General features: G+C 52.0%; 3 protein-coding genes and 1 non-coding gene across 4 annotated transcripts; 3 read left to right on the top strand and 1 right to left on the bottom strand.

The window, feature by feature from the left end:
* Positions 1–5138: 5138 nt before the first annotated feature.
* Trnaq-cug lies at positions 5139–5210 on the top strand. The gene has a single exon. It is a non-coding gene; the product is annotated as a tRNA-Gln (tRNA).
* A 1260-nt stretch (positions 5211–6470) lies between these two features.
* On the top strand, positions 6471–9050 carry LOC34619640. Its single transcript, XM_026334885.1, has one exon. The coding sequence runs from the start codon at positions 6471–6473 to the stop codon at positions 9048–9050; it is 2580 nt and encodes an 859-aa protein (XP_026190670.1).
* Positions 9051–10213: 1163 nt separating this feature from the next.
* Positions 10214–11933, top strand: LOC34619639 (CDK-activating kinase assembly factor MAT1). Its single transcript, XM_026334884.1, has 5 exons — positions 10214–10482; positions 10647–10720; positions 10930–11195; positions 11377–11619; positions 11760–11933. Exons 1-5 carry the CDS (start codon positions 10214–10216, stop codon positions 11931–11933), a joined length of 1026 nt encoding a protein of 341 aa, XP_026190669.1.
* Positions 11934–14874: 2941 nt separating this feature from the next.
* On the bottom strand, positions 14875–17399 carry LOC34619638 (glycylpeptide N-tetradecanoyltransferase 1). Its single transcript, XM_026334883.1, has 8 exons — positions 17304–17399; positions 17099–17146; positions 16895–16966; positions 16590–16739; positions 16067–16186; positions 15315–15381; positions 15056–15129; positions 14875–14937 (listed from the first exon to the last, which is right to left on the bottom strand). Exons 1-8 carry the CDS (start codon positions 17397–17399, stop codon positions 14875–14877), a joined length of 690 nt encoding a protein of 229 aa, XP_026190668.1.
* Positions 17400–19980: the final 2581 nt, after the last annotated feature.

Genomic DNA, 19980 nt, shown 5'->3' with positions numbered 1-19980 from the left:
GCTCTTCCTGTGGCAACGCGAGTGCCAGCCTGACATTATTCGCCAAGACTTCTGGAGAAGCAGCAGCTGCTGCTGCAGATGCGACAGCAGCTGCAGCTGCTGCTGCTCTGTCCGGTTGCACCGCAAAGCTGGAACCAGCTTCTTGAGGCGGCAGAGTGCCCTTGTAGAGGCCGCTCGTCGGAGACATCACGGCGGGTGTGGCTCTCTTGCTGGCACTCTGGCTGCTGCTGCTGCAGTTGCTGCCGCGGTCTGCCTCCCGAGCCACTCCCCCCTGTGCTGCATCCAGCGCCTCTGAAGCCTTCTCCTCCTGCTCACGCAGGGGTCGTCCACGAGTAAGACAAGAAGCAGTGCGGCTATCCGGTATGCGTGTGTCAGCCTCGCTGTCGCTGACGCTCGCGCAACTGCACTCAGTCGAACGCAGCTCGCAGACCTCACTGCCGCTGCGGCTGCTGCCGTCCACGTCACGTTCACTGGCGCTCTTGTGCGTCTCAGGAGGCGGAGCAGCTGGAGAGACAGCTGGCGAAGCTTCCACAGGTCTAACCGATGGTCCCTCTTTGCAGCGGGGAGCTGCGTCGAGGAGCCGCCTTGTTTCCTCGTGTCTGTCTGTAGGGGGAGACTTGGGGGAGGCAGGGTAAGCGTTTATCCGTATCAGCGAATTGCTGTCACCAGTTTGAATGGCGCCTCTGCAGTCCGACATCTCGCAGAATGTCTCTGACGGTGTCGCCGCATCTGCTGAAGGCACGAGAGCGGCTGGCAGAAGGAATGTTCGGGTGCCATCTGACTGCTGAGGACGTTTGTCTGTGCGTTGGTGCTGCTCTTGGAGCAGCGGCTGCTGCAGATCCAGAAAGCCTTGAAGCGATGGACCGTTTGTTTGGGGGGGGAGGGCGGGAGCAACGGCCCCTTCTCCCGATGAACTCAAGTGCTGTTGTCGCTGTCGCTGCTGCTGCTGCTGTACCTGAGGTGCAGCAGCAGCAGCGGCAGCAGAAACAAGGGCTGCTGCAGCTGCTGCGCGTGTGCGGCCGTCTCCTTGCAAGTCCTCTGCTGCCTCTGCAGCTGCTGTCGATGCTGCTGCAGTACAGACAGCCACTCGCAGCGGCTGCTCTGGCAGAACGAGTGCCACATCAGAGGCTTCTGCCCGGAAAAGTCGAGAGCACGAGTCCTCTTGAGTCAGTGCAGCAACAGCGCGAGTCTGCGGGGCGGCAGCAGCAGAGGGAGCAGCAACAGTGCTTGGTCTTGCACTTGCTGCTGGCTCGACGTTACCGCTAGCTGAGGCTGTCTTGACCTCATCGAGCTGCGAGCACCCGCTGCTGCAACCCAGGAAGCTGACGGAGGTCGGTAGCTGGATTTCCCTTTTTTGCGCGTACTGCTCGTCGGCCTCCTGCAGCAGTCGCAAGTTTCTCTGTAGCATTTGGGGAGGCTGTAGCAGCAGTGAGGGGGAGGCTTTAAGTGCAGAGGCAGCCGCTGCGCAGCTGATGGAGTTCGTGAGGGTGTTCTTGCTGTAGTTGCTGCCGTTGCTGCTCTGAAGAAGGCTGTCGTCTGGCTGTGTTCGGGAGCCAGAGGAACTGCGGCGTGCAAAGGGAGAGGCTGGCTGGTATTGCGGCAGCTGAAGAAGCAAGCTCTGTCGCTGCTGCAGAGAAGACGATGTCTGCAGCAGCTGGGGAGACAGCGTGGTGGAGGAAGAAGGCCTAGAGATAAGTGTGCTTGAAGAACGAGGGGCAGTCCAAAACTTCACGCCGTCGGGGAGGCTGGGGGTAGGGGTGGGGGTGAGACTAGCCGTCGTGGTTGTGGTCGTGATGGTGCTGCTGCTGCTGCTGCTGCTGCTACTGCTGCTGCTGTGGGTAGCAAGGCTTGCTGCAAGACCTAGTGCACCCTCCATTTGCATTAGACTCTGAGGCTCGCGCTGTAAGGCCCTCGGCTTCGCGCTTTCACGAACGACAATTAGAGGCTGCGGTTGTTGGATCCAAGCGTTCTGCCGCAGCTGTCCACTCAGTGCAGAGTCGGCGCGCGGCTTCTCACACGACGGCGCCTTTGCTGCATGCCCTTCAGGTGGCTGTAGTGGCATTCCTTCTGCTTCAGGGTCCAGCAGCCGAGGCAACGCCGACTGCTGCTGCTGCTGACGGGAGGCTGGAGGGGGCTGCTGCCCTTCGCGCGCCGAATAAATGCCTCCAAGCCGCAATACAGAGTCCACCAAACACTGTCGTGAGCCTGACTGCTGGCTGTGAACCAGCGCTTGTTCTTGCTGTGGGTTGTTGCCGTGAGGGGGCAGCATGCTGGGTGTCGTTCTTATGAGGTTTCTTGAGGGAGTGCGAAACACAGAGGAGCTGATAGCTCCTCACTCTTGCGGTCGTGCATGCGTTGCTATGCTACCGTTGCTGCCACTGGGGATGCTGTGGGTGGGCAGCCGATGGAGGAGCGATGGTGGGATGCTGCTACTTTGTGGCGTGGTGTCTCTCTGCGTTGATGACTCTCGCTGTGCAAAAAATCTGTGCTCCTTAGAAGGGTACTCCGAGGGAGAGGCTCGCTCCTGCAGACTTCAGCGAGGCGACTGCTGCTGTTGGCCGCTGAGGGGGCTTAAGGCTACCGCTGCAACGAGGGGCTTTTAGCGCAGCTAAGGACAGGGGGTCTGACAGAGCTGAGAGAGGGCTAGATATGGAGGCTGTTGGTGACTTAAGGCTCTCCTCCCCCCACCTAGATCTGCAGAGGTGCCCTCAACGTTTGGCTGAAGGCGCGTTGCTGCGGCGGTTTCTCTGCGCGCGCTCACAAGTCCTCCATGCAAAGCCTTCTGAGGACCTAATAAGATCGAAAGCCATCTAAAAGGAAAGACATCGACAGGAGGATGTACACTCTGTGTTCGAAACAAACCACCCTCCAGCATTGGGGGGCCGCGACCACTGCCGACTCTTGGGTTCCTGCTGTGGCTCTTCCAGTGCTTCTCCTTCCTTGTCCTGGTTGGCTCTAAATTTACTTCTGGAGTGTTTTATAATTTTAGTTAGCAGGCCATTATTATTCTTTCTGGCTGAATCCTCCGTATCCTCTCCTTTCAGAAGGGGCTCAGCAGCAGCTGCCGCTGGGGTGGTCGTGCCTTCATGCCCGTGTGTCTGCTGCATGCCAAACCCGTAAAGAAGCATTGTTTTTGGACTGATCGAAGCCAGTATCTTTTAAAGCCTGCCGTAGGTGCTCCTGCTTACCCTTCCAGGGCCCGAAAGCCGGGACTAGCCACTGCTTGGGATGGTTTGTAGGGTGCCTGTTCTCACTTTTTGAGGGCACACAAGCGAGTCGCAGAAGGGCTCGTCAGTAGCATAGTGCAGGCGAAAAGGCTTCAAATGGCATTTTGATATGTCTTGTTGCGGCCCGTGCCACATGAGCCCCGTGTACGTGCTGTAGTGGTTACGCAAAACTGCTAAATGTACCAGTTCACAGTCGGCCCGTTTCAGGGCCAACCGCTGTTTCCTCCTGAAATTATTGACGCGCATGCATCATATATTTGCCTTACGGGTGATAGCCGCTCTAGTAGAGAGGGAAAAGGACGGAGAGGGCAAAGGAACCGTTGGGTTGTTGCTGGAAAGGGTGTGTTCGTAGGAACGGTATGCGGTGAGGTGTTTCGCTTACCGCGCTCATTCTGGTAAAATGGCTCTTCGGACGGCTGCTGCTCTGATAACGCGCTTTCCTCTGCAAGCGCCACTCCGCTCCCCATCAGTACTCAGTACCTGCCGTGTTGCACTCCATAGAAGGATTCTTGCGGATAGACTTCACTCCAGAATCAGCGCAAACTTAATACACTAACATTGAAGGTTTTCAAAAAGCTTCCTGCCTTCCTCTATCTGAGCCCCTATGGGCTCCGGTGTGAGAGGACAGGGACAGCTATATGCGCGTTGCTGTACTATTTCAGCAATCTGAGAATTCACAGCTGGCTGCGCGTTTCCTTTAACACACACGCATATAAGATTCCGCCATCTTGTATCGTTCAGAAAGTACTCTGCATGAAGTGTACTAAAAGAACAGGCAAGCCTATCAGTCAGTTTGTTATCACGCGTTGATTCAATTGATGCAGTAGAAGGTGCTGAGGTCTAGCTTTGCCCCCTACACAGCTGCTTTAGGATATTGTGTCGTCGAGAGGCCCCTGTAGCAGACTGGAATATTTACACCAAACCAGGCAAGGTAGCAAATTCAGCAATGATGTAGAAAAGCCAGGCTAGGCAAGTTCCTTCCCCAAGGCCAGGCCGGAAGAAGCTGGGTGCATTAGATTCGAAGAACGCCTTTAAACCTCCGATGGAGATGGATTTTTAAAATTCGAGCTGCACCGGCATGGGGTCGCCGTCTGTCTTCTGTCTCCTGATAGACGCAACAGTGCCTTTTAGACAGGTTTTTCTTTTTTGCTTTGCCTTAAACAAGCCTCCAAAAGTGTATGATCTAAGACAGGGAGGCCGAGGCCCTTTAAGCAATTCTAACGCAAAGCAGACCACCACATTGAGTGACACATTCAAACGGTGGGAGGTTGCTGGCACCAAAAGCATTTGCACGGTGGAAAAAACGCGCATTTCCGGTTCTTAGTATACGGAACTTAACAGTATCAAGATCCAGAAGGGTAATGTGGCATTGCTGCTCTAAAAGGCGTTGTGTATGGCTTACCACAAAAGAGCGTTAGCGAACTTCTTGAGAGCCCAAATGAGTGTTCGGTTTTGGCTTCTATACGTGAAGTAGCTACAATGGCAGCGAGGGCTTTTGGGTATATCAGCCACTGAGGGGAGGTAGATACTCATGCGTTAGAAGAACTTCATCTGGGCTCCTCTGCGACTTGAACCTATCGTGAAGGATTCAGAGTACATACTACTACTACACCCTAGAACCAACGACGTCCCTACGGATACCACAATTGTAACTTTCTTGGTGCTGAAGCTCCGGACTGGCCTCAGTTTTAATACACAGCGGGGCAGGAAGGGCTTTGATAGAAAGAGTCTACCATATGATGAGATGCAGCTGGGCATCGTCATGGTGAATGCAAGAGATAGCCATGGTTTCACTCAAGATAAGGGTCTTCCTTCCGTAGGAGCGTCTCATCTAAAACAGAAATGCGTGCAGCGCTTGCGTGTACTCATTGCGTATTAACATGCTGCCCAAGTTTACTGCTCCCCGCTGACGGTTCTATGGTGTAGTGGTTAGCACTGCGGACTCTGAATCCGCCGACCTGGGTTCAAATCCCAGTAGGACCTTTTGCAGACCTGCTACCGGCTATATTTTGGAGAGGCATTTGCTGATAGGAGGCTTACTTAGCTCACTCTTTAACGACAATTGTTTGTTCACCGAAGGGGTTATGCAGTTGATATATGGGGTGTTCAGGGCTCATCTGCAAATGAAGTGGCAAAGATAACATAAAATGTTCTGTTTAAATGGGTTCTCTGGCCAATGCACTCCGTTCGTAATTAAAGTGTCCAAAGATAATACATAGTGGAAGACGCTTTTGAAATACCTGCGAGTTTAGTGAAGAAACACGCAATTTGTTTCGCCCCACACTTTGCTGAAGTGGACGGCCAGAGCCGATGTGCCTTCCATACAGTCTCTACTCGAGAAAGCGAACTTCTGGAAGACACTTTTGCACTCGTCTAGCTTAACAAGAAAACTTCATGGATTTTAGCAGATGCTGCACGAACACGGTTGTTCCGCCCACCTACAACACATGCCACACGTGACGCAATACAGAAGACATGAACGGAGGGCCCTAACCCGAATTGTTGACATAATGCACACTACGGCATAGATACCTGGTGGTAAATGATTAGATGCATTTAGAGGCATGTGAGTATTAAAGGGCATTGTTGGAGGTGTACCATATGGATCAGGTGGTTCTTCCGCGTTGTGGTCCTTTGGTGGTCAAGGCTGCGGCTGTAAGCAGTACGGCGCCGAACTGCAGGCGAGGAACTTCCTTAGCTCCCGGGGAATTACTAGTACTTCCCCTATTCATTGGCATTTAAAGTTTCTCCGACTTGCGAAGGTCCGTGTCTTCGTGTGTTTGCGTGCGTGCTTGGGCTTTTGTGCATACGCACAACAGCCGATTTCTCCATACTTGGCGTTCGGTGTCGAACTGGGAATGGTTTGCGCTCCTTCTTTCCATTTTTATTTTGTTTAAATTTTGAAATACGGTAGACAGGTGTCGGCACTTGGCCGAATTCAGCGTCGTTTTTGCCCTGACGCTCCCAGGAACAGGCTCTCACTCGTAGCGCGTAGTGGACGCAAGGAGTCGAAGTCTCTGCAAAACTTATCCCTCTTACCGTATTCAGTAAATCGGTGGCCACGGGAGGGGCCCCTTAGCTACCGAAGGCCACCAAACTCTCTTTGGATCTACTGACAACGGCTGTTGGTACGCCTGGCGCATTGCAGCACAAGGCGTTCTCTAGCGGCGACCGTGACCACCAGCCCGTCAGTGCGCACCGGAAAGCCACAAGCGCAACGCGCTTGCAAATACAGCCTCTAAAATGGAAAGCAGTCGTGATTCTGCCGTAAAACATGGCTGGGGAACTAGGCTTTACACCACCCTGAGCGCTGATCGGAGTTGCACTCCGAAGCACCCAGAGGGGGATGAGGAGCAGCCACCCCAACAAGAAAGCCGGCAAGGCTCTAGGGGTAGGTCTCCCAGCTTGCGCCGCGTCGGCGATATCTTCAGGAAAATCATGGGCCCCTCAAGTAGCCCTCAAAAGGCGGCTTCTGTTTCCGCGTGCCCTCATGAGAGCCATCCCTCTACAGCGGCTGCAACAGTCCCCTCATTCCCTCTAGCCCATGCGTCGGAACACGCTGGAGAAGAGAGGGCTGCACGTCCACAAGGTAGATCTCGCTCTGTCGAGCAGTTTCTCCGCCGGCTGCTCTCCTCTTCGGCAGCAGTGAAGGCGCACCGTCGGCAAGAGTCCGCCAACGCTTCTTCCGCTGCTTTTGAGAGCTCGAATATGAACCGGGGAGATCGGCAGAGGGAGCAGTGCCAGAAAGTAAAACAAGCGACACCTCGTGGAAGAAGCCAGCAGCGGTGGGGACTCGGGGGAAAGCCAACGGGCTGCGTCGATTCCGGAGTTCAAGCGCGTCCAACAACGAAGAACGCTGCTGTGCCTGAGAATCGGGGGGGTGCATGCAACGACAGAGCTGGTAGAGGGCAGTTGAGTGCTTCTGCGCTGCCACACCAGTCGTTGGGACCGAAGCCAACGAGCAACCACTCGAACAGGCACCAGGAGTGTACTGGCGATGAGGCTCCTGTATTTCAGCAACACAGCGCCCGTCGCAAAGGCAGCACCTGCATGCCGGTGGCTCTTGAGAGTGAGTCCTTTGCTTTCGCTGGTGCGAGCGGCAAACCAGAAGACAAAGCGTGCGGCAGGAGCAGTAGCAACAGGAGGAAAGGCAGAAGTGGGAGAATAAGTAGGGCTAGGCGTCACAGCAGCGTGGAGACACCACGGCAGTCTGCAATTTCTGAGGAGGAGCCGTCTTTTGGTGGGGGCAGCAGTGACGGGCTAAGAGCTGATGAAAACAAAGATTTTGGACTCGGAGCTGCGGCATCAACAGACGCAAGCGCCAGCAACACTGGCAGTTCCCCAAAGAGGGGTCCTTCTACGGAGGAAGTGATGGTTGTGGAGAGGATAACCACCCAGATAACCACCATCACCACTATCACTGCGCAGCCCGAAGCGGGGGTCAACAGGGTTGTGCGCAGTAGCGCTGAGTGCACAGTAGACGAGTTGCAGCAACACTGGAGTTTTGGAAGCAGCAGCAGCAGCAAGGCATGCACTACAACCTGCCCGGAGTCCGTTGACATCAGCGAGCAAATCGTGCCCAAAGTGGAAGAATTAGACTACACAGAAGCTGAGACAGATAAGCTAGAGCAGCAGCACGATAAGCAGCCAGAGGTATCCCTTCCAGAGAGTCCAACAATCAGCACGATTGCACACGAGACGTCAACCTTGGCGTCCCCTCAAGTGGACAAGCGCGAGATCGAACAGCCCCCGCAAGTCTCTCACGAGCAGCAAGACCAGCAGAAAGAATCCTCCCCGACAACGGATTACGTGGGAGACTTCTCTGCATTGCAACAGAAGAATGCTGACAGTGCATCCATACCAATTCCTCTGGATGCTCCCGACCAGCGGCCGATGCCGCCAACGCTGCAGCAGCTCATGCAGCCTCCCCATCCGAACGTACCCTGCATGCAGCAGCACATGCTGCAGGGGGACGCGCCTGCACAGTGCGTTGGACCTTGCGTGGAGGGAAATAGCGTATATAGTTTTGTTGCCCCTTCGCTACTCCCCTCGTTCTTGCCAGTCACACAACCACCTCAGGTGGACGGATCCTCGCAGCCCTTTCTGTTCCCTACCGAGTTTCTTATACAGCAGCAACATGCGAGCCAGTTTCCATTTGGGATCGAGGAAGAGATGCGGCACCAGCAAGAGACCCAACAGCTACTCATGTCCACTGAGGTGCTGCAACAGCAGCTGCAGCACCAGCAGCAGTTGCTGCTGTACCAGCAGCAACTACTTGAGACGCAGAAGCACCAGCTTTGGCAGCAGCAGCAGCAGCTCAAGGCTCCACGTGTGAAGCCCTTTTCTTATAATGTCTCCGCAGTTCCCGCGGGTGTGTTTGCTGGCCCTCCGGACCCGCTTCTTAGAACTATGCGGCCTACAGTTTCCCGCATTGCTGCCTCTGCTGCTCCCCAGGATGACACGGCACCAGAGGGAGAGACTCCCCTCGCTTCAGGAGCTGCAGCCACACGAGACCAGCTGCAACAACCTTCGGGGTCGCAACAGATGGCGCCTCGTGTTGCCGGCCGTAATGGGAACTCTCGGCCTCCAAAGCGCGTGAGCTGGGCAGGAAGTGAGTCGGCAGCAGAACCTCGAGACTTATTAAGTGGCTTTGCACATCGTCTCCCGCTTCGTCATGAGGAGGAACAACAAGACAAGGCAGAAGAGGCTTGGCTGTCTCCCGCCACAGAAAGCACCACAGGAACACCACGGACCGAGGCGGGGTTCAGTCCGTGCATGTCCCAGCCATCCCTATATCCTACTCTTGGTAATGACTATGTGTAAAAAGAAGCGCAGTAGAGCGCCTGCTGCTGCAGAACGTCACACCCCCCCTCTAGCTGCAGTACCTGCGTGACCGCGCAGCACTGGTTGGAAGGCCAGGGGCCGGTGCTTCCAGGTGTAGAATGCCACGTCTCGAGGCGCGCACACACACACGGCAGCTTCTGCCATCGCTGCCCACCGTAAGACAGCGAAATACGCGTAGTAGATAGAACACGGGACGCTGCAAACCAGAAGTGCCCTGCGCCCAGCAAACTTGAGCTGTGGACGCCGCCCATGGGGCACGTAAAGATGCGCTTATTAGTTTCAGAGGTATGGGATCGCTCTGTCCCCCAATTCCGTTGTAGGGGCAGTCTGTTACAAGTGTGGTGTTGTCCGGTGGCACTTCGCTGAGACAGCGGAAAGGGCAGATGCCCGTCCTGCCACCTGCTTTCGCAAGAACAACAGAGCTACAGCTCCCGCTTGGTTCGGGGACCTCTGCTCCGTATAAATGGAGCTTGCTTGTGAAGGCACTATCAAGCACTACCTTCTGATTCTTTAGGTTCTCGACTAGTACAACGGAGAACCCGCCTTTTACGCTGATCGCCTCTCATAAGCACCTGGTTGGGGCCCTACACTATTTTGAAATGCTTTCCTACGATACAAATTGGTCGCTGAAACTTGTCTTGGCTTCACAGGAGAGAATCATTTTTCTGAGCAACGCGGAAGCCAAAAGAGAGCATCCCAGAAACCAAGGCGGAGTCCTAACGAGGCCAAACTTCGTCGATGTCGGCCACAATAACTCACTTTAGAGCATTTAAAAAGGCAGTAGTGGGGAGAACCATCGTGATTCCATTCATGATGGTAGGTATGTAGCAGGTCAGTGGTGAGGGGCCCTGCGATTCCTGTTACGTTGGCTGCGAGATGGGACCCTGAGTGCCCAATTTTCTATACTCTAGTCGCCTGGCATGACAAAACTTAATGTTGGTAAAATGTAACTTTATGGCTTTGAGTAATAGAGTGCCGCCGGGCTAGGGAGGCCTACCTCACCCTCCGCATCATCGTTTGGGTCGGGCCCTTCCAGAATTGGAGACTACGAGGAAAGACTGACTGTTTAACGTAATATTCTTTCTGTATCCGTACGGAAAAGGGGATATAAGAGATGACTTCATTACTGGCGAAGATCCACGATGGACCAATACCAATGCCCTGTCTGCTATGAGAACTGCTGCTACAATCCAGAGAAGAAGTTGTACTACTCTGACGTGTGTTCGCACCGGCTCTGTGACTCCTGCATTCAGTTGCAGTTTGCTGATGCGCCTGTTGGGGTGGCTGCAAGCGCCAAAGGTTCCTGTCCCGTATGCCGTCGGGCACTCACTCGGGGGAATTACGTGCTAACCGAGCCAGAAGTGGATCTCTTTAGTGTAGAGAAGGAAGTCAGAAAGCGTGTCAACAACGCGTAAGTCATGCACTCTTGTGCATTATTCCTAGCATCTCTTTAACTGGGCTACCCTTCTCTGTCGAGTGCTAAATCATACTCCGCGCACTGCATTTCGGAGAAACGTACTGCGATTGGCATACTTATAACACCAGTTTATGCCGTTTGCGTGTGAGCTGTATCAGCTTGAACGCCCTTCGGGACAACTTCGACAGCACCCCCGCCTACAATGATTATTTAGAAGACAAAGAAGAGACCAGTACGTGTTTTAGCCGGAAGTTTTCCATGACCGTTTTACCCTATCGAGGCACTGGTGCCCCTATCGGCGCCTAGTCTTGGCACATTGAAACGTGTCACTTTTTCTCCTGGTACATGGACTGTGTGTACGGCTTGGGTTCACTGAGCTCTCTGGCCATCATCGCAGCGGGCAACACAAAATGGCCTGTGTGGGCATTTTGCCGATTGCAGTTTACGAGTTGGTCTATGGCACGGACGATCAGCTGAAGCGAAGGCTCGAGAACCGATTGCGAGACATTGAGGGCCATGGACGTACTCAGTCGCAGCACCACCAGCAGAAGCAGCAGCAGCAGCAGCAGCAGAATTCCGACGCACGGGCCGCCCTGAGAGTCAGGAAGATAAAGGAGATAGTGAAGAAGGAAGGCAACTTTTACGAAATCGTCAAATACAAGCCTTTGGGCAAAAACCTGAAATTTAACGACGAACCGTACCTACATGTGGGCTTTCCCCTTTGCGGATGCCCTCCATGCACGGTGCAACAGCTGCTTACTTGCCATGAGCAGCACTTTATGCTGAATCAGTAGCAGTAGCATCAGTTGATGTGACGTACCGTCTTTATATTCGTGCGGCGAGTGTCCACCGGATTGTGTGTTTCGTGTTGTTGCGTGGAATGCACAGGTGCTAGAGCGGCAGTACTCCTCGCTATTCCATGGAGACTCCGCCGGGGTTAGCCACTTGACGGCCGCAGCAGGAACTGCAGACTGCGCGCGTCCCATCGACGCGTCAATAAGAGAGGACCAACATATCCCAAGGAGGCGCTACACCAGTGTGGCTGACTTCGATGCGGCAGGGGTGGCAGCCGGATATGTTCCCGAGCTCGTCAGGGGTCGCGGTAGGCAAGAGCTGTGCGGGATGTTGCTGGTGCTACAGTGAGCACTGACAATAAGAATTAGCAGCTTGCTTCGTTTTGCCGTGAAAGCTGCTTGCTGACCCATCCACAATGATGCAATGCAGTGTTGCCTTTGTGAACCACAAATGATAAGCTTTTTGGCCACATATAGCTTTCCAGCCCCATCAACTGTAGTGCACGTGCTGCCTTAGGCGTTCTGTGTAGTAGCTTCGGTATTTTCGTTCCATTGCGAAAGCATGAGCTAGAACGTGAAGCAGACGGTGATTCTCCTAAGGTGGGTGCCGCTACGTTAGCATACGGGTGCCTCCCACCGGCGGGACCCTAGAAACGCTGGGGTTCGCTCAACCAGCCCGTGTTTGAGTCTGATGCTTCAGCTAAGTACCTGCAAACGACGAGCTGTGTTCGTGTATGCTGGTGAGCTTGGTGCTAGGGGTAGCGTGTCACGTTATCTGTTCGAATATCGTGGAAGGCGAAATTCCTTTAGCTACGGTGTATTTGTTTTTGGTGCGTAGCTGAGCACTATAATCGAACAAAGTCATGCATATGTAGCGATGCAGAGGAGCACAGCTAGGCAAAAATAATCAGCGAAAGTCAGAAGCATTTTCTAATGGACGCCTGACAAAAGGCCGACTTGGGCCTGCAACACTTGGTCATCTGCCACTGCAGGCCTGCAGTTCCAGGCACAGTAAGTCACGTGCTTTGGTTTGTAGCGAGGGGAAACATACGCACATAATTAAGCTTGTGCTCGTAAAGTTGGCAACTCTATAAAGAACATTGGAACATCCATAAATGACGAATCTTCTTGCTTTGGCACCAATTCAAGGTACACGGGTCTGCAAAGGAGAAAGGAGATGGTCAGAGGCAGGGTAGTTTAATGGGCAGTTTAGGCAAATAATTCATAACAGGCTCAGGTTGTTTATAGAAGCCTTTGATTTGTATGCGTCTGATTTAAAACGCACGCTCGAGACGAGTGCAAAGGAATATTCCTGTAGGCTGTGTGCCGGCGCATAGTTTGTTAGTCCTATGCTGCCACTCGGACTTTTAAGGGTTGTCCGAATAAAAATTAACATGAGTCAAAGGGCAAAATCTTTGGCCTTCATTGGTATTTGTTTTACATTGGTGGTAACCAAGGGACGCATTCGCTCAGAATGCCAGTGAGGTAGATCAGCCAGAGGCATTATCTAATCTTTCTACCGTCCAGACCTGCGCGTGCATGCCTACCTGTCTTGCAGAATGCTACACGGCACTAGGCATGGCTAGACATTCGCGCTACCCGAAAGTGCTTGCGGTGCCCATAGAGCAGATCAAAATGTAAGCAATGTGTCCCTTACTTCAGCTCTATCGTGCCGTGCCAAACAGAAGGAAAAAGTGAGACCTCTGCTCGACACGAGAAGAAAACCAAAATATTGCCCAGATGAGCTAGAGGTACTGCTTATCCACTATTGCGATGTCCACTTGAACAAGTTGAATGAAACTTTGCAGAACAAGTGTAGCACTGACGGGACCCCCGTTCTCAACCAAACATGTACGCTGCTAGTTTGTAAAATGCGTCGGATTCTGATAGTTCAATGGAGCCAAGCAGACAAAACCGCTGAAGTAAGTGGACGTCACTTCAGTCATTTAGGCGCCTGCAGTCCTTTGATTTGCTAGAGTCCTGTGCTGACAGTGTCTATTGTACCTTGCACATTGCCGACTTAGCCCTGTCGAGCCGCTTACGAGACCCCATCAGCAAATTGGTCTCGGCAGTAATACGCGCAAAGAGGTGCACGCCTTCTTTCCAGACTCAAAGGAGTACCAGACCAATATCGTTATGCTGCACCTGTCAAGCACATATGAAACGACAACCAGCCTCGATTGCAGAGTTCACAGTATCCCCACTACATGTCAGTGCATTAGAACGCTCTTGAAGGACAGGAAGCGGCCAAAACACTGCTCTACCTACCCAAGCACCAAATACTTACCTGAGGGCACCTCCAGTTGTACAAATAGTAGCGTAGGAAGCCATCACCAACTCCAAATTTCAGGTCCTGATGCGGACGCAGAAAACAAATTGAAAATTCATGCTATGGAACTCATCGTTTCGTCCAAAAAGTGGGTACTTCGGAGCAGTTCGCACCCATCCTGATGAGCCATGCAACTCACCTCTACAAATGTCTTATTATCCATGACATCTAATGCATTAAAAACATCGAAGTCCCTGAGAACAACGAGAGCCGAAGAAGCAGTCTGACATGGATGTGCATGCAAGCGTGGCCTGGTGCTGAAGGGTTTCATAGGCTACGGCTCTTACTTCTGCTTGGCCAAGCAAAGAGCATCTTGCATAAGGTCCTTAAGCGGAACGGTGGTGGCAACGTTGTAAAAAGAGTACGCTGCCTGCGAAGAGTCACCTATACACCAAAAGTACTGCATCTGAGAGGGCGGCAGAGCAAACTGACTTACTGGTCCGCCTCCTCTATCAATGCTGAGAGAACAGAAAAAGCCCAATCCTGGAATACAGGTACGACGAGCTGATGTGGTATGCCTAGTCCTCGGTATTGGATCTCACCTTTACTTCCTTGTGTTTCGGATGCCCAATGACAGAAGATGGCAGCTGGTAGAAAGAAGTAAGATCCGTTATTTTTCCTGAGCACCAAGGAGACGAGGAGATACGTGATGGACCCTGGGCCATTAGGCAGTTTGCAGCTCCCTTCAAAATAACGTTATGTAAGGACCGAACTGTGCTACTGGCGCCAAACAAAGTATGGCGTTTGCTGTGAATCTCTTGAACGAGCCACGTGCAGTAGACGGGCCATAAAACTTGGAGCCTGTGAGCCAAATGGCGAGGACGCTTCAGTTATTCGCCAGCCATGACAAGGAATGCTCCCCTGCCATTCTTAGGCACCTCTTGAGGTGCCTAAGAATGGCACATCTAGTGGCACCAACTCACCTTCGTGCTGTCGAACGTATACATACACCACATTTTCTCGTGGGGTTAACCAGTGTCGTACTTCCTCCTCCGTGAAGTCCGGATGTAGTTTGAAATTCCTGACGCGTCATAGTCACCAGCAAGTCTTTGTGCGCCAGTCGAAATCCTGCTTGAAACAGCATTATATATGCTTTAATGGTCTCTAGCCACATGGAAGCAATGAAACCCCAGACCCAGCCCAAAGAAAACGCACCGCAGGTAAGCCATCAGCAGTTTGTGCACCTGAGGTGTATCTGACTCCTTCATCGGGCGCAGACCCTCAGTTGCGGGCTCTTCGCGCACCTACGAACACCGACCCCCATCACACTTTTAATGACAAGTCCGTCAAAGCCTCGTCAACAGCTCTCCAGGAAGCGGCAACAAGCTGTCGGGTGCACAATGAGTCTAAGGCGGTGTGACTGGGGCCTGATACTTCGTCTTGCCTTGTACAGTTTTATACTCCGGCTAATTGTCATCCGCTGTCCAAGGCCGCTGAATCCTACTTCCACGAGCTTCTTTGGATTTAACAACCGATGCCAGTAGCGGCATTCGGCAACTGGGGTCGGCAATACAACGCCTAACAAACGGCAGCAAACGCAAAAAGATCCCACAGAGTCACTATAGGCACGTCAGTGCAACGCAGGGTTGCTTCCAGGACGCAAAACAGCAGTCACCAGAAGAAGAAAAAAAGATGCCGCTCCGTGCTACCGGCGAGAGTCGCCATTGAGAGGCCAACGAAAGGGGGGATGTGTTCCTTTTTACCTGCTGTATACACCGCCTGCCAGATCCCCTTCAGGTTAACCCGCCGAGTAATTTCCTTGATCAGCACCTGTTTCAGTAAAACCAGCGGAGGCACATAGAGCGCAATAAAGATTCCCTCGACGGATCCCATTGAAAAGCACTCTCAAACGTGTCAAGGTGAACATGACAGAAAAGCGCAGCACCTACCCCCTATCAGGCTTATCCCTTGTTTGAACATAGCACAAAAGAACTTCCTTGGCTATCATAATAAAAGGCTACCGCTATAATTATCGGGCTCGATCCCATTGTACATACGTCGAAAAGATGCAACCGTATCAAATGACTTTGATTATTCACGCAGCATCCCTCGCGATGGATTATGGCTGCCCCCAAACTGACCCCTTAGGCCCATCAATAATACGAAATTGTGAAACGAGCCACAGAAGCACTTCTCCTTTCGGCTAGCGTTGCTCAAACTGTATACTTTACAGGTATTTACACATTATGTAGCCAAATATATTCATACATACACGTTGGTGGCGATATGCACATTTAATAGCAAGAGCACTGCTATTTTCCCACACTCATGCACAAAACTTGAGCACAGTCTTTATCAGTATGCATAATAGTAGGTGTGCAAGATGCGACACAACTACCCAGCAGACATGCACACAACACTTGTACATTTGTCAAACTGTACAAAGCAGATAAAGCTAGCGCGTTGCGTGAGTTGTAATGCTCTGCAGTACGTTCCTCTAAATGGAGGGACTCACGGGGGCGAGGCGTTTGCTGCGAAGTTTCTTATGAACGCACAGAAAGTTCACCTCGGCCACCTGGACTCTCTTGCCGTTGCACTGTAATGCTGTTGGGATCGCCGTAATAAAACCAACCAGCTGAACGAAAAGAATTAATGGAGGGTCCGAAGGCAATAAACAATCGAAGGAAGCTTATTGACGAAGCCGCACACCAAATGACACCACGAAAAAGAAAGATCTTATGCCTTGCAGTGCAGAAAGAAGTCCATTCAACAGACGTGTGCATTACCTTGTCATGGGATATATACATATACATGTCCAGAGTTCCTCCAAATTTACGTGCATTCGTGCATACATTTGTGATATGAAATCTCTTTTGCGTTTGAATTACAGCGCGGAACCGATCGGGATGGCAGTCAGTGTTTTGTCCTTCCGCTTATACACAAGTAAGAGGTGCGAAGTGGAAAAAGATCGCTGGTGAAAATGTTTTCTGCAGGTTCCGAAAGGGAGATAAGTGAATGGCGTGAAATGCGAATTTTACCTTTTTAGTGGACTCGACTCTCACGCCGATTATCCACTCCTTAATGGCTCCGGGGGGATCCAGAGCCCATGGAAGAAACTCCCGACCGTAATTAAAGCGAAACAGATTGTCGTCATCTTCCACGTAGTGCAGCGCCAGCAGGTGATACAGCTAAAACATACACAAGCACATTGCGAAGAAAGTACTTTCCGCTTTAAATCATGAGTACTGGACTGTACGTCACGACTGGCAGACCCTATGCCTTTTAGAGAAAACCGAATACTCCCGCGGAATGCACGATGGAGTGATTTCTCTTCGCGACTTGCCTCATCTACGACCGCCGGATCATTAACTGGACATTCGGACCATATAAATCCACTGGGTAGGTTGTAAGGCTCCTAAAGGGACATCAGTTGAAAGAAAAGCAAAAAAGATGGAACAAATGGGGGAACCGCAATTCGGTGTGCTTAGGTCTCTTGACGTGCAAAAAGGTGCGAAAAGGGCTAAGAGGGCAACAGTGATAAACTCACCTTGCGCACGTCGTCAATGGTCTTGGCTGCATCAATGGGACCTTCGTCCTGAGGCGAACGAACGCAGCAGCGACGGCACACGGTAGCATGCAGTCATATCAGTGATCCTTCCCTATGCTGCACGGAAGGGGGCGAGCGCGCCACCATCTAAGTGTGATTTATCATCTAAATAACTTTAATCCGTGGCCCACGGCCTGTGCCTTACAGCTGGCGTAAGGCTGTTAAGCTCTGATGCCTTCAGTACAGGTTGGGTGTCCCAGAACAAATGCGCACTGTTCGCCTTGCGGTCCGAAACCCGCATGTCTACAAACAGGAAAAAAGCTACTTAGATAACCCGTAGTGAGAATAGCTAGCTTGATCATATGCATAGGGAATATTCTCGATCTACGTCATGAAGGCGTGTCCTGAAAAGACACTAATGGCCGACCCGCCCAACCACTTGACCACTTGTGTCATCAAAAATCGTCTTAACGTGCGGGTGCTGTACCCGGTGAATAACACTGCTATGAAGGGTAAGGAATTCTATCAGCTTGCCTCGTAGCATCTTCGCCAGCTCAGCTGCCGATGGCGCAGTTGGTCCTATCGAGGCTACAGGGGCGGCGGGTTGGGCTGGAACGGCCTGCCGGCCAGCAGGTGAAGCCGATGCAGCGGTGGTCGGGGTATCTGCCTCCTTAGATTCCAGCCCATCTTTATGGGCCATGCCCCTCTCCCCTGTATTTGAATTAGCAGGCATCTTGCTTTCCTACAGAGTAAAACCCTCTCCCTCAGTAGTGTAATCCTAGCATATCTTCACTCAACGACCCCGGGAAGCCCTCCACAAAAGCGGCCACTCCTTCAGCGAAACGCGTAGGCAGATATTTTGAGCTCAACCGAGGGCGCGGGCAATCAAACTGCAATAGACTATAGCGGTTGCTTGAGGTATGTCGTTCAAGAGCCACCACCACCACGACATCAAAATGGAAATGCCGCTGTCTGCTCAACTAGCATGAGCCAGACAGGGCATTAGGCAAAACAGATAACACCAAAACAAGAATGCGACGATAGAAAAGGTTTTAGTCCGATTACGAACACTTTTTCCAGCACAAGGATTGCATGCTCTCGGTTCGGTCTGGGGCTGGCGCGAGTAGGCTGTCGTCGGCGCCGCAGACAACGAGAAGCAACCCTCCTGACAAAGGGTGGAAATTCTTTCCCTGATGCTCTCCTGTAAAGCCAGCAGCAACAACTGTGCATTCCTGTTGAGCGGTGAGGTCTTGAATAAAGTTTGGGCGCAGCCCGGCTAAATGCGCTGCGGGCTTCCCTCGGCCCAGCTGATGTACCATAGCAGTACATACAACAATCAGGTAAGAGAGCGCGCAAGACTGGTAGTATAGCTTACTTTGAGGTATGAAGTACATAATTTGGAAATCAGCGGGTCTCTTCAGCGTCTTCCTGCACGGTCATTCAACTTTAGAGCTCCCTGCCGTGTATAAGGTGGACAGAAAGCACTGCTAGAAAACTTTTATCAACTTGCGTGAGCTCTGTAGCAAAGTGAGGATTATCAGCCGCCGATGCTCACTTATGCACACTGTTCCAGTTGGGTGAAGAACAGCCAACTAAGTGTAGAAAGCATCTTGTAGCGCTCTGTCTGCTTCGGTAGCGGGCTAGTACGCATCCATGCACGTTCTAGTACACGTCATATTTAGCAAACAGTTGACCATTTGGTTTTTGTCTGTATGTAATATCTGTTCCACAGTGGTCTCGGCTCGATACACAAAAACGCAATGTTCTGTACGCATGCGCTGGATGCGCTGGGTAACTAGCTGTGAATGTTCGGAGTGCCTGGAGGGTGCAGCAAGGCAGGCCCTACCCGAACCGCTCTCTTCATCACGGGAACCGTGAAAAGTGCGGGCAGGGGAAGAAGAGAACTTTTCTGAGAACATTCGATAGCTTTGGACTACTGTGTTGAGTTTGGAATCACGTGTCGCCCTAGGAAAACCTTAGATGAAGGCTTACAGTTGGCAGCGCCGCATGGCTCAATGCAGGGTGTCCCCCTCTCACTCATTGGCTGTGTACGCATGGGGTTGCCAAGTTTCCCCACATCATTTTTCTGGTTTCGATCACGTTCTCTAGGAGTTCAATAATTTGATTTCGTTTTACGACAGCCCTTGAGACACGCTATAGCGATGGGAACTAGCGGTAGTGCAAGCTCGCTGGTGCGGCAGAGGCTAATGTGTATATCGCTCCATCTAAGGACCCCGCAGGGATACACTCATCCCCAGATTCAAACAAAATCTATAGAAAGTTACAGCGCTTTCAAAAGAGCCTTATCCTTCCCCTCCACACACCCCAGAGTTCCAGACATGAAGAGATAGGGACATCTAAATGCATGTTGTTGCATGCTCTATACACTACGAGCATCCACAGCTAGCTTCAGATAGTATCTAGTGTATAGGGATAGTTCATTTTTGTCTTCTATAATCGAGCAAATTGTAACCTGCAATAAGTGACGTAATCGATACACGAAGAAACAAGCCAATCACTATATTCTGTAGCTTTTCTTAGCGAAACGTGATTAATATACTGGAAAGTGAATGTGTATAGCTCAGCCCGCTACGTTTTCCCCTGCAACCTTGAAACACGCACGTCCTCAAGTTCCGTACTTGTCCTTCAGAGACTATCTGCATGCAAGAGAGCGGATGAATTACCGCCCTGTCGCCACTCTCCAGGCTGACAAAAACACGAGAACCATGCCAGCGAAAATGGCAAAGTGAGCATCGACCGCTGGAGAAAAGTCGACGGAAAGAAAGGCACAAGCACTAGCCAACCACGGATGACTGAAGAAACCCGAACGACTGCGGGGGCTCGATGGCTGATTGCCGTTGGAACATTGATATGCGTGAGCC

This window comes from Cyclospora cayetanensis, unplaced genomic scaffold (genome assembly GCF_002999335.1).
Source record: "Cyclospora cayetanensis isolate NF1_C8 unplaced genomic scaffold, CcayRef3 CcayRef3_contig_52, whole genome shotgun sequence".
Lineage (NCBI taxonomy): Eukaryota > Apicomplexa > Conoidasida > Eucoccidiorida > Eimeriidae > Cyclospora > Cyclospora cayetanensis.
This window is presented reverse-complemented; position numbering and strand designations above follow the sequence as displayed.

Bases quoted from the DNA above. Each gene is read 5' to 3' on its own strand.
- LOC34619639 (XM_026334884.1), top strand. From the start codon at position 10,214: ATGGACCAATACCAATGCCCTGTCTGCTATGAGAACTGCTGCTACAAT. The intron at 10,721-10,929 runs GTACGTGTTTTA...TGCCGATTGCAG, and splicing joins AGAAGACAAAGAAGAGACCA to TTTACGAGTTGGTCTATGGC. The intron at 11,196-11,376 runs GTGGGCTTTCCC...TGGAATGCACAG, and splicing joins ACGACGAACCGTACCTACAT to GTGCTAGAGCGGCAGTACTC.
- LOC34619638 (XM_026334883.1), bottom strand. From the start codon at position 17,399: ATGCGGGTTTCGGACCGCAAGGCGAACAGTGCGCATTTGTTCTGGGAC. The intron at 15,382-16,066 runs GTGAGTCCCTCC...TTACTGAAACAG, and splicing joins GCAGCAAACGCCTCGCCCCC to GTGCTGATCAAGGAAATTAC. The intron at 15,130-15,314 runs GTAAAAAGGAAC...GCCGTTTGTTAG, and splicing joins GCAGGCGGTGTATACAGCAG to GCGTTGTATTGCCGACCCCA.
- LOC34619640 (XM_026334885.1), top strand. From the start codon at position 6,471: ATGGAAAGCAGTCGTGATTCTGCCGTAAAACATGGCTGGGGAACTAGG.